The sequence below is a fragment of the Emydura macquarii genome, unplaced genomic scaffold, assembly GCF_026122565.2.
Source record: "Emydura macquarii macquarii isolate MOO-44397 ecotype Brisbane River unplaced genomic scaffold, CSIRO-AGI_Emac_v2 contig_71, whole genome shotgun sequence".
NCBI classification, from domain to species: Eukaryota; Metazoa; Chordata; order Testudines; family Chelidae; genus Emydura; species Emydura macquarii.
This window is the reverse complement of record NW_027130208.1, coordinates 11948118-11961273: the sequence shown is the minus strand read 5'-3', so window position 1 is coordinate 11961273 and position 13156 is coordinate 11948118. Positions and strand designations below refer to the sequence as shown.

At 38.9% G+C, this 13156-nt stretch overlaps 1 protein-coding gene across 1 annotated transcript in view; it reads right to left on the bottom strand.

Annotated features, from left to right (window-relative positions):
• The window catches only part of CNTN6 (contactin 6), a 203638-nt gene that overhangs the window by 35673 nt on the left and 154809 nt on the right, over positions 1 to 13156 (bottom strand). Inside the window, exon 12 of the mRNA XM_067542691.1 lies at positions 955 to 1082. Within this exon, the coding sequence (XP_067398792.1) occupies positions 955 to 1082 (128 nt within the window). The remainder of the gene's footprint in view (positions 1 to 954; positions 1083 to 13156) is intronic.

Here is a 13156-nt window from a genome sequence, read left to right as displayed (position 1 = left end):
GAAAGTAAACAAGCAATGAAGTGTAGAAGTTATCACAACTTCTTCTTGTGTTCCTTGGGAGTGTGTGTAGGAGGAACGTTTTAATATTAAGAAAAGAAAACTGTCTGAAGGTCCTCTGGCCACTTCTCTTTCAGCTCTATATTGTTTTAGTGTCATGCACCAAGGAGGTTAACCATAATTTGACACAGGGAAGCAGCTTCTTAGTGGTTCTATGTTTTATTACAGTGAAATCTTAAGTCAGCTTCTAAACCCATTTGTTTTTAAAACAAAACAAAAAAATGAAACAAAAACAAAGAAACAATCTAGTTATCAGATTAATTCACTAACTCTCTTTTCCTTAACATGCAGTAGTAGATATAACCCTTTGCAGTCTGAGATCCAGTATAAACTACCAATGAGCTGCATTAATTCAACCTGTTGTACATACTGGGGAACAGAAAGGTGTTCAGAGGCTCATAGCCACTGTAGTTCAAGTTTCTGGTACTTAGCTTGTGCGCTTTTTGTGACAGGGACTGTCTTTTTTGTTCTGCGTTTGTATAACACAATAGGATCTTGGTCCCGGACAAGGGCTCCTAAGTGCTACTGCAATACAAATAATATATAATGACTGCTATATATTTGATCTCAGTGATCGACTGTCAAATTTCTGTTATTCTATCAATCTTGTTCTTAGAAGTAATGATTTAAAAATGATATTGATAACCCAGAGAGCTATGGTGAAAGAATAAGGCTTTGTTGTCAGTATCTTCGAAGAATAATACTAAAGCATCTACCTGTGGAAAGGCCAGGCATTTTAACAGTTGCTGCAACCATCTGGTAGCTCTTTTTCAGTATAAAGATTTGGTTTAAACCTTGCATCAGTATTGTTATGATCTCTGACATCCCAGTATGTTTAATCAAATATGTATGTACATTTCCAATATTCATAAAGCACAAATAAAGACAATAAAATACCTTTCACAATCAGGTTTCCTGAGTTCCTGGCAACACCAAATTGATTCATTGCTATGCAAGTGTACACTCCTGCATCTGTTTTGGTAATGTTATATATCTTGAGACTGCCATCCTCTAGCATAAAGATCCTAAAAAAGATAGGTAGATAGATAGATAAACTTAACAGGATATTGTGCCAAATTCCTTTACAAGAACTGTAATAAAAATAGCATTGCATTGTTAATATTTAGATTATATTATTATGATTATGGTTTTCTACAGCAAATTAAACATATCTCAATTTTTCACTTCCATCTTTTATTTGTCAATATATTAGGAACATAAAAGTGACATACCAGAATTGACCATCAATCCATCAAATCCAATTTTCTGTGTCCTTCTATGTTCAACGCTGGATGTTTCAGAGGAAAAAATAAAACCCCAATAATGCACCTAATTGTGCTATATTATACTAGAGGAGATTTTTTTTTCCCTGACCCCAGATGGTAAGCCACTTACGATGTGAAATATGAGGACTGACAGCCTGTGTAATTTTGTCAGTTTTATGAAAAGTTATTAGCAGTCTAGATGAGAGCCTGAAACACTATCTCACAGACAATGAAAACATGAAATACACAGCTTTATTATATTGCCCTAAGAAATCACCTTATTAGTGGCTATGTTTTAGCTTGCTTAGTTATGCACTGATTTGTGAATACTGACAAGATTCTACTGACTAATATTATGAGAACCTCAAAGATAATAGTGAGATGTGTGGAAAGGAAATAGGAGAAATATATGAAAGCAATGAGTATATCACAACTGTCTCAAGCAACAAATGTGAGGCAACATGTTTCCTGGATTTTATGTTTTAAATTCTTCACTGATTTATACCTCTTGAGTCAATGTGACATTTCAGAGTGTAACCAATGTAGAGTTTGATCCTCGTTTTTGCTAGTTAAACTTTGCGGGGGCAAGGACTCAGGACACTGTCACCTCCCTGTTGATGAATATGGAGAGATCACACTAGACTTTTGCTGCGTCTTTTTATAGACACACACACACGATGTGCAACCATCCATAGGTGGGGAAAATTCATTTCAAATCTGAGTTAAGTGGAGCAACAAACACTGGAAATAAAAAGTGAGGGAATTTTTCCGGCAGAGGGGGAGATATAAATCTGATATAATAAAACCCATTTTACATAAGAAAAAATCTAATGCAAGCCTCATAGCTAGGGTGTTCAGTATTTACAATGTACATTTAGATGATTTAGAATTTAAATTGTTAAAGGAAATGAACAACCACTGGAGTGCAACAGGAAGTAGGTGGTAATAGCAAATACAATAATATTTTGGATATGATTAATGTATCTTGTATTCCTGGATGTATTTATATCCTTGTGTTTATCTGCATAACATACAATGGGGTATGTTCCTTTCTCAATTACACGGGTGCATTTCTCATTTACTTGATGTAGTTGAGAGCATTCTGTGTAACTGAATATGGAATTTGGTCCCAGTTTTGATAAAGTACAAATAATAATTCATCATATAGCACCACCACACTGTCTGTGAACTGCATGAACAAATTCTGATTTGTGTGAAGCCAGACACATTATTATAGACTGTGTTCAACTAGATGTCAAATGAAAGGAAGCTCTCACACTTATGTTTAGTGTGCTGGGTAATTAAGTATCAGTATAAATGTTAGTTCGGGGGGGCTGTTTAGGAGGACTTTTCTGTTTGCCATCATTGCTGATTCAGCAGGATGCTTTCATATGTCTTAGAGCTGACTAGATGCACCTTCAGATCTACATTTTCACCAGGTGTAACTCACGTTGCTTATTCTCACAATGTTCATCTCCTAAAAATGTGGCATTATACGGGGTGGCAGAATATAGGTCCAAATTCTCTGCTGGTGTAAATCAATCACAAAGTAAGTTTGGATTTAACAGCCATTTTGTCATATAGGAACATATCAAACTGGAACTTAGCAACAAATGAAACAAAGAGGTGGACTTAGATCTAACAACGTATCAACCAGCTGACATTTTTAGCTAAGAACGGCTGCACACATAATAAACTAGCACTTTTTAATTTTAATTTTTTAATTGACATCATTGGCTAGACATCAGTGCAAGAATATAAAGGTGTCTCTATTAATTTTGGAGAAATACTTGTTGACTGTATTTGATGGATGGACTTACGTAAATATGAAGAAAAATCATTTGCAAATGTTTCATTCTCTCTTCTGCAATTGTCTCTGGCATTTAAAATAGGTCTCTGCCACAGCTGCAGATACACAGCCATTATAAAATGATGGTAAAAAATAGATTTAGGTGACTAATAAGCAAAGACTATATATTCTGTATAGTCAAAATCAAAGACTATTTCACCTGTGGATCAGCATGTGGTCACACACTGTACAGAGTTATAAGTCAGATTGAGCAGGAGTTAGAGAGTTTAGAATATTCAGATATTATGTATTTGGCCCTAGATCAAATAGTGCCCCATGCAAGGAGTGTCTTCAGCACCCCCCGTCCCCTCCATTTGTTAAACTTTTCCAGAAAGTCTGGAGGGTTTCATGAGGTTCTACAAAAGTCCAGAACATTCTAGGAGGTTTGTGGAAAATGAATCCACATACGGAATACCTGAAATATTTTACTTCAAACATTCTATTTTCCCTTTTGTTGCTAACAACAAAAACAACACCCCTGCCAGTCTACTAGGTCACCTGCCCCTAAACCTGGCCCTGGCTCCTAGGAACTCCAGTCATGGACCACTGTGCTAGATGCTGTGGAAACATAGAACAAAAAGACATTCCAAAGATCTTACAATCTAAGTAAATAAAGACATAAATGTCTTTTCCTACTTACAGAAAGATCAGTCACATGGTTATACATAGGATCTTTACATGCACTAGAGCTGTGTAGCACTTTGTATATCAGGGATTGGGAAATCAAAGGTGGCTTTTCATTACCTCACTTGTAGGCCAGTTCAGCTCCCAGTGTAATTTACAGCAGTCTCAGGGCTTTTCTGAGTCACACCAATTTGTAATGGGCCTCAGAGGTCATTATGTGAGCAAGTAGCACCAAAACACGTTGTCCTGTGAACATGCAGCCAACTCAGGGTGGAGGGAGGAGCATGTGCTGTAGACCTGGCTACACCCCTCTACATAAGCAGAATATACCCCATGCCAAGGCATTCCCCTGTTTAACACAGTTTTAAATTCCCTTTGAACTGCCAAAGCAGTGTAAAGTAATCTGAAAGGGGACTCTAGAATTTACTGACACATACTCAAGTCTATTCATTTACAATAAAGATGAGTTCATTACACACAGAATGCTACAAAGCAGTCCTCAGCATCCTGCCAACCTATCCTAATGAAATTGTGTTTTGGAACATTACATGGGGACTTCTCACACGTACAGCAAAGGAAGTAAAGATTTTGTTATCAAGACATTCAACACCACATTTTGCCAAAGTGACTAGAGTTTGAAACCCTCGCTAATGGAAAATTCCTCAAATTTATGAAGCTAATCCAGCTGAGAGAGATCACTGATTCATTCCCTGAATTTAGCTGTGCAAACTCAGATATTTTTCTGTATTCTCTTCTAGGTATTAAGGCCTCCATGGAGTTGATCACAATAATTAATGCATATTATGCATGGCATCTTGGCTACACATATTTATCCATTAGGATTGCTTACTGTCCACTCAGATGTTGGTCAGATAATTCTTGCCTAGAGAATCATTGTTGTTACGCTAATATATAAATAATCAGCCAGTTTGAAACTGGACATGCTTTCTCTACTGAGCAAAATTTATGCTGGCAAAGAAACTGTGACATAAGCTAATGAAAGTTTTAGAATGATTTTAGAAACAGAAGTCCAAATACCTAAACATTAGGAAGCTGGCAGTAAATAAGGGACACAGGCACCATTATTTCAAAGGGTAGTTAAAAGGAAAGGCAGTTAAAACAAAGAGTGTGAATATGTCTCTGGAGAAGAATGGGGCTATGCAGAGTGTGGCAGAAAAACAAGACAAAATTTAAATACATCCAGACAGATAAGGGGGAGAAAGCCTAACCCTAATCCCGGATTTCACTCAGAGGATTGGGCTAGTCGGCCTGTTCCTTGTATTTTTCAGGATGTTGTCTATATTATTAAATTGTGGGCCTGATCCAAAGCTCATTGAAGACAATGGCAGTCTTTCCACTAACTTCCATTTGGCTTTAGATCAAGCTCCAGCAGCAAATGATTAAAGAGAAGTGGTGAAAAGTGATCACATTTTGCCTTGTGAAATGCTGACTATAAAACAGTAACGTCTCACTATCTTTGCACAGTTTAAAACTTGATAATAATGATTATTGTTTACATCAAAAGTCAAGGTAATTCCAAGTACTTGAACAAGATAATAATGTGCATTAATATTTGAAGCTCAATCTCACGCAAGGAACTATGGAATACATTTTCTCCTCCAAGAAAGTCAGCTTTTGCCAGTGAATAAACTACCATGTGTCAAAGGACAAAAATGTATAAATTTAAGGTGACTGTGTTAAAAGCATCTCCAGTAAGAGATGTCTGGAGACAAGAGTATAATGAACTTTTCAGAAGATATAACTGATTTTCTCATTGAGGCCCTATGTCAGTAAGTTACTTGAGTGTATGCCTTAACTCTGAGCTAGTCTCAGTGAAGTCAATAGAAAGCTCACTGGCTTAAATGTAGTTATGTGCTTACTTTTTGAATCAGGGTCTGAGCTATGCTACTGTAGTATAGGTGAATGGCACAAATAGGTGACCATGCTGTGTGGAAATGATGAGATGAATGAAAATCCTGCTATACAAGCATAAAACAGACACCCCTCCATTACAGACTTGAATTAATCCATTGTTTCTAAAATTATTGCTTTATCTGTCAAATAAACATAATATAAAGTCCTATCTCTATAACTAGAATCGCTAGCTCTGGATGCTTATGACTTTACGTTACAAAAGAAAATGAAGAGGACACAGCAGATTTTCTACTGAGTCAACATTTTTAAATGGTCTCCTGGAATAAAGATGGCTTGCCATTTTTGTGCAGGAGACACAAGCATGAGCAGCATCAAAAGTGTTCATTAAAACTGCCACACCTAAGTAAAAAAGCTTAGGAAATCAAGCAGAGATGATATATACAAATTTTAATTACCTGGGCCAAACAAATCATCTCCCAAAGAGATGTCTCATGTGAACAAAAGATTGTTGACAGCTATTTCGCTTGATCTTGACAGCATGAAAGAATAATACGTATTTAACAAGCCTGATAGATAATAAAAGCTGGAAGAGGTAGCAGGTGTCAACACATTAGATTTTAAACTATGGCAGAGGTAACGTGTACCCTGCTATATTATTCGAGGCAAGTTGCACCTTCCATACCATTTTATCTGTTTACACACATACACCCCGGCTTCATCATTGCTTTACTTCAGTACAACAGCAACCTAACGCCACTGAAATCAATAGTTCTACAGTCTTTACTGTAGCCAATGGGACATTTTTTCCTTTTTAAGGTCTGCAGAATCACAACCTTTTCATTATAAAAATTGCTGTTATTTAAAACTAGTGCAATTAGGATAATGAGGAACAGAAAATTTTAAAAGTTAGATCTGAAATTGTGTGTCAAATTTGAATGCACAATTAACACAATTAAGTGAATGTGCAGATCTGGCAATTGCATGCCCAAAAAGGGCCAGATTAAAGCATAGGCCCTTTAGGCCTGTGACTAGGCACTACGTTCCTGGAATTATATGATTAGAATGGAATCTTCACTTTCATTTTGGGGATAGTGGAGAAGTAATTTTTTAGCCCTCATTGGATATGATGAAAAGCTTCACACTGTGAATTGAGCATAATCAACCCAGCAACATCTCCCTGAATCTGCAGACAGTCTGAAACAACCTCTGAGACTGGTGTGCACAATCCCCTGCATTTCCATGGATTACTCACTCCAAGACTAACTGCTCTGCTCAACCCAACCAAAATCACCCAAACAGAGGACCCTGTGTGGGAGGAGGGTGCAACAGAGTCAATACATCCATCCAAGACAATCAGCCCTGGCTATTGGTATAAGTTTGGGGAAAGGGGCTGCCCTGTTTTGCTATCTTTGCCTCTCTCAACGGGAGGGGTATCCTGTAGTCATTGTTTGTGGACAGAAAGGGGCCCCTTTACTAACATCCCTCCAAAAGGGTTTGGGGTGATATTGCTGGGCCAAAACCATGTTGTATTGTGCCAATAGGCCTAGATTGGTTGAATCCAGGCCCTGTGCACAAATAATGACTGCTAGCTATTTGGACATATAATTACCTGAACTGTACATACATCAGGGTAACTGCTTTTACAAATTTGGCCATGAGTCTGGATTTCTAAAAATAGGACCCTAAAGGTAGGATCATAAATCTATATTTAGGCACCCAAATTAGTGGCCTGGTTTTTGAAAATTCAGCTGAGAACATTCAGAATTCAAATGAGAGAGAGACTGTATTAAAGTGACTTAGATAAATATAACAGAAAACAAGAGAAAGAAGTAGAAAAGTGGACCAAATTCTCAAGTAACTTCACTAAAGTCAGTCAAATTACTAGACATTTACAAAGGTGTAAATGAGAGTGAAATTTAGCTTAAGTGAATGAGTTGTGCCTCGTGACAGCTATGGTTTTAGTTAAAAGGTTCTGCTTAGTCCATCTTAGATCCAGTTGTTTATATTTGTACCTGTTTATTCCATTCAGAGTATGAATTTGTATGCTAATGGTATTGCAATAAACTATGTTTAAAAGTAGACTTTCTTTATCTGCAGACTGATATTAATAAGCTTCAAAGTCAACTGGCCCAATTAACTGCAAACAAAATAAATACCATGAAAACCAATGTTACCTATTTGAATCAAAACAAAGTTACAATATCAAACTGAATAGGGTTATTAAAATATTTAAATAAAGAATATTATTAGCAATCATAATAAATAACACGGCATTGTTCCTTGCTAATTAAAAAGTAGTTATCTTATTTTTGCTATTTTGTCACATAACCTGGAGTGTAGGATCTATCCACAATTTGTGAAGACAAATATTTGTTTTATGCAAATATAGACAGACATTTGAACTGAGTTTTACTGCATGATAAGGCTTCTAGGCAAAATGCAATATGCTGGGGAGACAAAGTTGCCATAGAAAATACAAGATATGTTGATATAGTTCCCCATTTCAGCATACAGAAGAACCAAGCACAACCCAGGAGTCCTTTGTTCAATGACCTGATTTAATTGTTTTCTAAGAAAAAATAAGCATAGTGGGTCCATTGTTAACCAGCAACACACTTCAGTACAAAATACACATACCATAAAAGCCCCCTGATGCACCTAGGCGAATCATGGAATCATAGAAATGTAGGACTGGAAGGGACATCGTTGGGTTATCTAGTCCAGTCTCCTGCAGTAAGGCAGGAGTAAGTGGAGCATCCCTGACAGGTGTTTGTCTAAACTGTTCTTAAAAACCTCCAATGATGGCGATTCCACAGCCTCCCTAGGCAATTTGTTCCAGTGCTTAACTACCTTTATGGTTAGGAAGTATTTCCTAATGTGTAGCCTAAATGTCCCTTGCTGCAATTTAAGCCCATTACTTCCTCAGTGGTTAAGGAGAATCCTCCTCCTCCGTATAACAACCTTCTACATACCTGTACCCCCCTCAGTCTTCCCTTCTTCAGACTAAACAAACCCAGTTTTTTCAGTCATTCCTCATAGGTCATGTTTTCTAGAACGTTAATAATTTTTGTGGCTTTTCTCTGGACTTTCTCCAGTTTGTCCATATCTTTCCCGAACTGTGGTGTGCAGAACTGGCCACAATATTCCAGCTGAGGTCTTATCAGGGCTAAGTAAAAGAGAAGAATTACTTCTCGTGTCTTGATTACAACACTCCTGCTAATACATCCCAGAATGATGTTTCCTTTTTTTGAAACATTATTGCTTCATATTTAGTCTGTGATCCTTTAAATCCCCCCAGATTTTTCTGTAATACTCCTTCCTAGCTAGTCATTTCCTATTTTGTATTTGTGCACTTGATTATTGCTTCCTAAGTGTAGTACTTTGCATTTGTCCTTATTGAATTTCAATCTACTTATTTCAGACCAGTTCTCCAGTTTGTCAAGATCACTTTGAATTCTAATCCTGACATGAGTTAATCCTCCAAGTCATAACTGTGATAATTCACAATTTCTAGTTCTAGTTCTTCCTGTTTATTTCCCATACTACTTGCACACTATGCAGATATCTAAGATGTTCATTAGATTTCTCCTCTATATTCCCTTTTGTCTCTCCTTTCTCTCTGCTATGATTGTCTATGTTTACCCCAGGTTGCAACCTTTCACCCAGATCTCCATGTTTTGGACTTACCTGTGAGCTTTTGTCTCCTGCATACATAAATACATACCTGTCACAGGGTTTTCTGCTCATTGCTGGGAGACTTCCTTTTGGTTCATCTCGTAATTAGCTCTCAACCAGGCAGACACTCCATCCTTTGGTTGCTTGCCCTCTGATCTCTCTCTCTCTAGACTCAATTGCTCCTTCTTTGTGACTCAGGATGCTTCCTCTTCATGGCTTTGCCCTCTGGTCAGGTTACTATAGCTTCTTCCACGGTATCAAAGTCTTGCTGGACAACCATCTCAGGTAGTCTTACTTCACTGTGGAGACTGTGCCATTTCCCCAGTGGCTCGTAGGGAAACCTGGGCCTGCCCACTACTCTGGGTTTCAGCCAGGGACACTATGTCTAGTAATCACAATTTACACAATCCCAGACCTTGTTGCCATTTCCCTGGGCTCCTTCCTATCTGTCTTCTTTTGCTCTGCCCCCCCTCTGGGTTACTAGTAGAGCTTTTTCTACTTACCATAGCTATATCACTCTCTCGTGTTCTTGTCAGAGTCCATGATTCAAGGCAGAATCTCAGGGCTTACTCCCTAGAGAGGAGGGGAGTTGGCAACAGACAAGGGGGAGTGCTTGCATAGTTCCTTTCTGCTTCCCTCTTACCACCAACTTCCTCTCTTTATGTCTGTCCCAGCTCTTCCCCAAGTTGGGCTTCATCAGCCATTAGGCCTTATCAACCTTGACTCTCTTCCAGGTTCACCCTCTCACAGGGTCAGTTGGCCCCGTTAACTCTAGTCAGGCCTTGTTTGGGGTCGAAACCCCATCACAATACCACACAGATAACTTGTTTAAAGGTCATTGGCTGAAACTTCATTAAAGATTTAACTCAACTTAAAGAAAACTATTACTCAGTGTTCCCAAATTTCTACTGTCTTGCACACCATTAGCATTGGTTGTCTATGAGCATATCCTCACCCTTAATCCACTGCTTTAAACTACAACTCCCCATCCTCGTCTTCTCCTAAGAAGAAAACTAGACTCAGTGTGAACTCAGGCTATGAACACTATATACTTTGCCCCACGCTTCTGACTATGGGGGTGTGAATAACAGTGTGCACCAAAGTGCTGCATTCTAACTCCCACATGTGGGTGTAAAATAAAAGTTTCCTAGTTCACATTAATGTAGTCGTGTTAGAAAATGACTATATAATGCGAATTGGGAATCTTTTAGTTTGCACATGTAATGTCCACATGGAAGGGTTGCAGATAAATACTTTGGTAAGCATTGATATTCACACCCCTATAGTTCTAACTGCAATGCAGTGTACACAAACCCACAGTATAAAGCCACCAAATGGCCACACCTTCTGTCTAGCCCCACCATATCTGCCCATTTCAAGACAAATCTAGGAAAATGTGCCAGAGTCCCTGCCCAACCTCAGAGTTGTGACAATGTGACAATATATACAATACTTAGCTCCTCGGGTGCCTGTGAATGATCAAATTACACAAACTGCAAATGGAGATAACCTTCCATCCTACATATGAAAAATAACTAGCCAGCCTGCTCAAATAAAAATAAATAAATATGGCAACCACTGAGCAATTCCTACAGAAGTATACTAAGGAAGGCAAAGTCCTCTCCCGCCCATACACAGTTCTTTTTGCAGGAAGAAAAATATATTTCCAACTACAAATTTAGCAATCGATATTACATAGCAAAACTAATCAAGGACCAATTCAGATAAGGCCCATGTAACCAACCTGTTCAGTACCACCCACCAGGTGACTGCTACCTTATTGAAAGATGCATCTTGCGTGAGAAAATTACCATCTCCTAGCACAAGGGAGGAGGAATAATCCTCCCATGCAGTCAACAGTCATACTCCAAAACTCATGGTCCAGCCAAGGTAGGTGGCAGGTTTCTTCAATATGGTTCTGGCCTGTGAAGGGGGGACAGTGAAACATAGTCCCTACAGACCTGAGAACCTGAGCCAAGAATCCACAGGTGGAAGAAATATAATATAGCTTTCTACTGAGAGTGGAAGAATCCACATCCACTTATTGTTGAATTCTATAGCGAAAGTAGAAGAGTAAATGTCAAATATAATTGACAGAAGGATAGCCTGCCAATTTTCCCTATTTTGTTAGTAAATCCTGCTGTTTTTGAAAGACATTAACAATGCAGGAGCTCCAGAGAAAATCTCACTTACCCTGTGACAGCGTGCCCACACAGTTATTATTAGATCTACTTCCACCATTGATCATTATTGTTCATGATGTCTCAGGTATTATTATAAGTTCAGATACAGCCACTGATAAGATCAAACTCAGTCCTGGTGTAAAGTTAGGCCCTTAATACAGGACTTAAGTGGGATTTAAATGGTGTATAGAGTCTTATATGATCCTTTGTGCGCAAGTGAATTCACTCCCATAAAGATTCTTCCTTCCTCTAGAACACACTTAAAGAGTAAACATAAAATCAAAACTGCTGCTGTCTCACATATATTCCCTACTTTACTGTATGTCCACCCCTCAGATGTAAAAGGCCTGATTATCAGTCCCTGGACACTTACTGTCATGAAAAGTTGGTCTACTACTTACTCTCACACACAGTTAGCTGCATATGCAACTTGGTGCACTAATATCTGCTCGTGCAGTTGAAAGATTCCAACCCCTGATGAAATATTTACCATGAAATCACACTGGTCTAAATGGAATTGATGGCTGAAACTCTCCAAATCCAGAAGGGCTGTTAATTTGACCAAGCACTGCTCTTTCTCTGATCCCTCTGCTTCTGAGTTCCCCACCTATGACCATCCTCTAGACTCTTTCAGCATTATTCATCAGCCTCACATTCATGCCCTGCCACTCAGCCTTTCCATGACTTCCAGTCCACCATCACCAATGACTTCTCATCAGTGTTCAGGCCTCTACTCCCTGCCCTTTCTTCCCTTTCTTTCATTGATGTGACTGTTGGTTATCTTCATTCCTGACTTTCCTTCACTTTTGACTCTTTTGCCCCTCTCTCTCTCATCACAAGGTCAGCCCTGCCAACTCCAGCCCTGGTTCACCCCCAACATCTGCTTCCTCAGCTCCTACTTTCATGCTGCAGAGCATCTCTGGTGGAATCCCATGACCAGGTTGATTTCTTCCACTACAGATTTGTTCTTTTCTCCTTTAGTTCTACCTTCTTGCTAGCTAAACAATTCTAGTTCTCCTACTTAATTGAATCCCTCACTCACAGTCTCAGATGACTTTTCCCAGTGCTTGATTCACTCCTCAACCTTCTCCCGTGTCCCCCTGCCTTCTGCCTCCAATTCTCTCTCTGCACCGGAGCTAACTGACTTCTTCCAAAAGGAAACTGACAAAATATGACATGCCCTCCCTTCAGCTTCCCTTCCTTTCCTTCATTCCCTCTAACAACTTTTATTGTTAGTATTTGTATTACCCTGTCACCTTAGAGCCCTAGTCGAGGACCAGGACCCCACTGTGCTAGGTGCTGCACAAACACAGAACAAACAGACAGTCCTTGCCCAAAGGAGCTTGCAATTTGTGTGTAAGGCAACGACAACAGATGGATACAGACACAGTATAAGGAAACAAGGAGACAACATTGGTGATAGGTAGTGGTCATTGAACACCAGCAGCCTAACTACTCTCAAGTTTTTTTGGAGGCATCATGGGAAAGGAGAGTTTTGAGGTGGGATTTGAAGGTGGGTAGTGTGATAGTTATGCAGATATTTACAGGAAGTGTCTCCCAAGCATGAGGGGCACAGATTCTTTCTGCATAACGTCGCTAATATACAGCCTTTCCTATCCATCCGCACA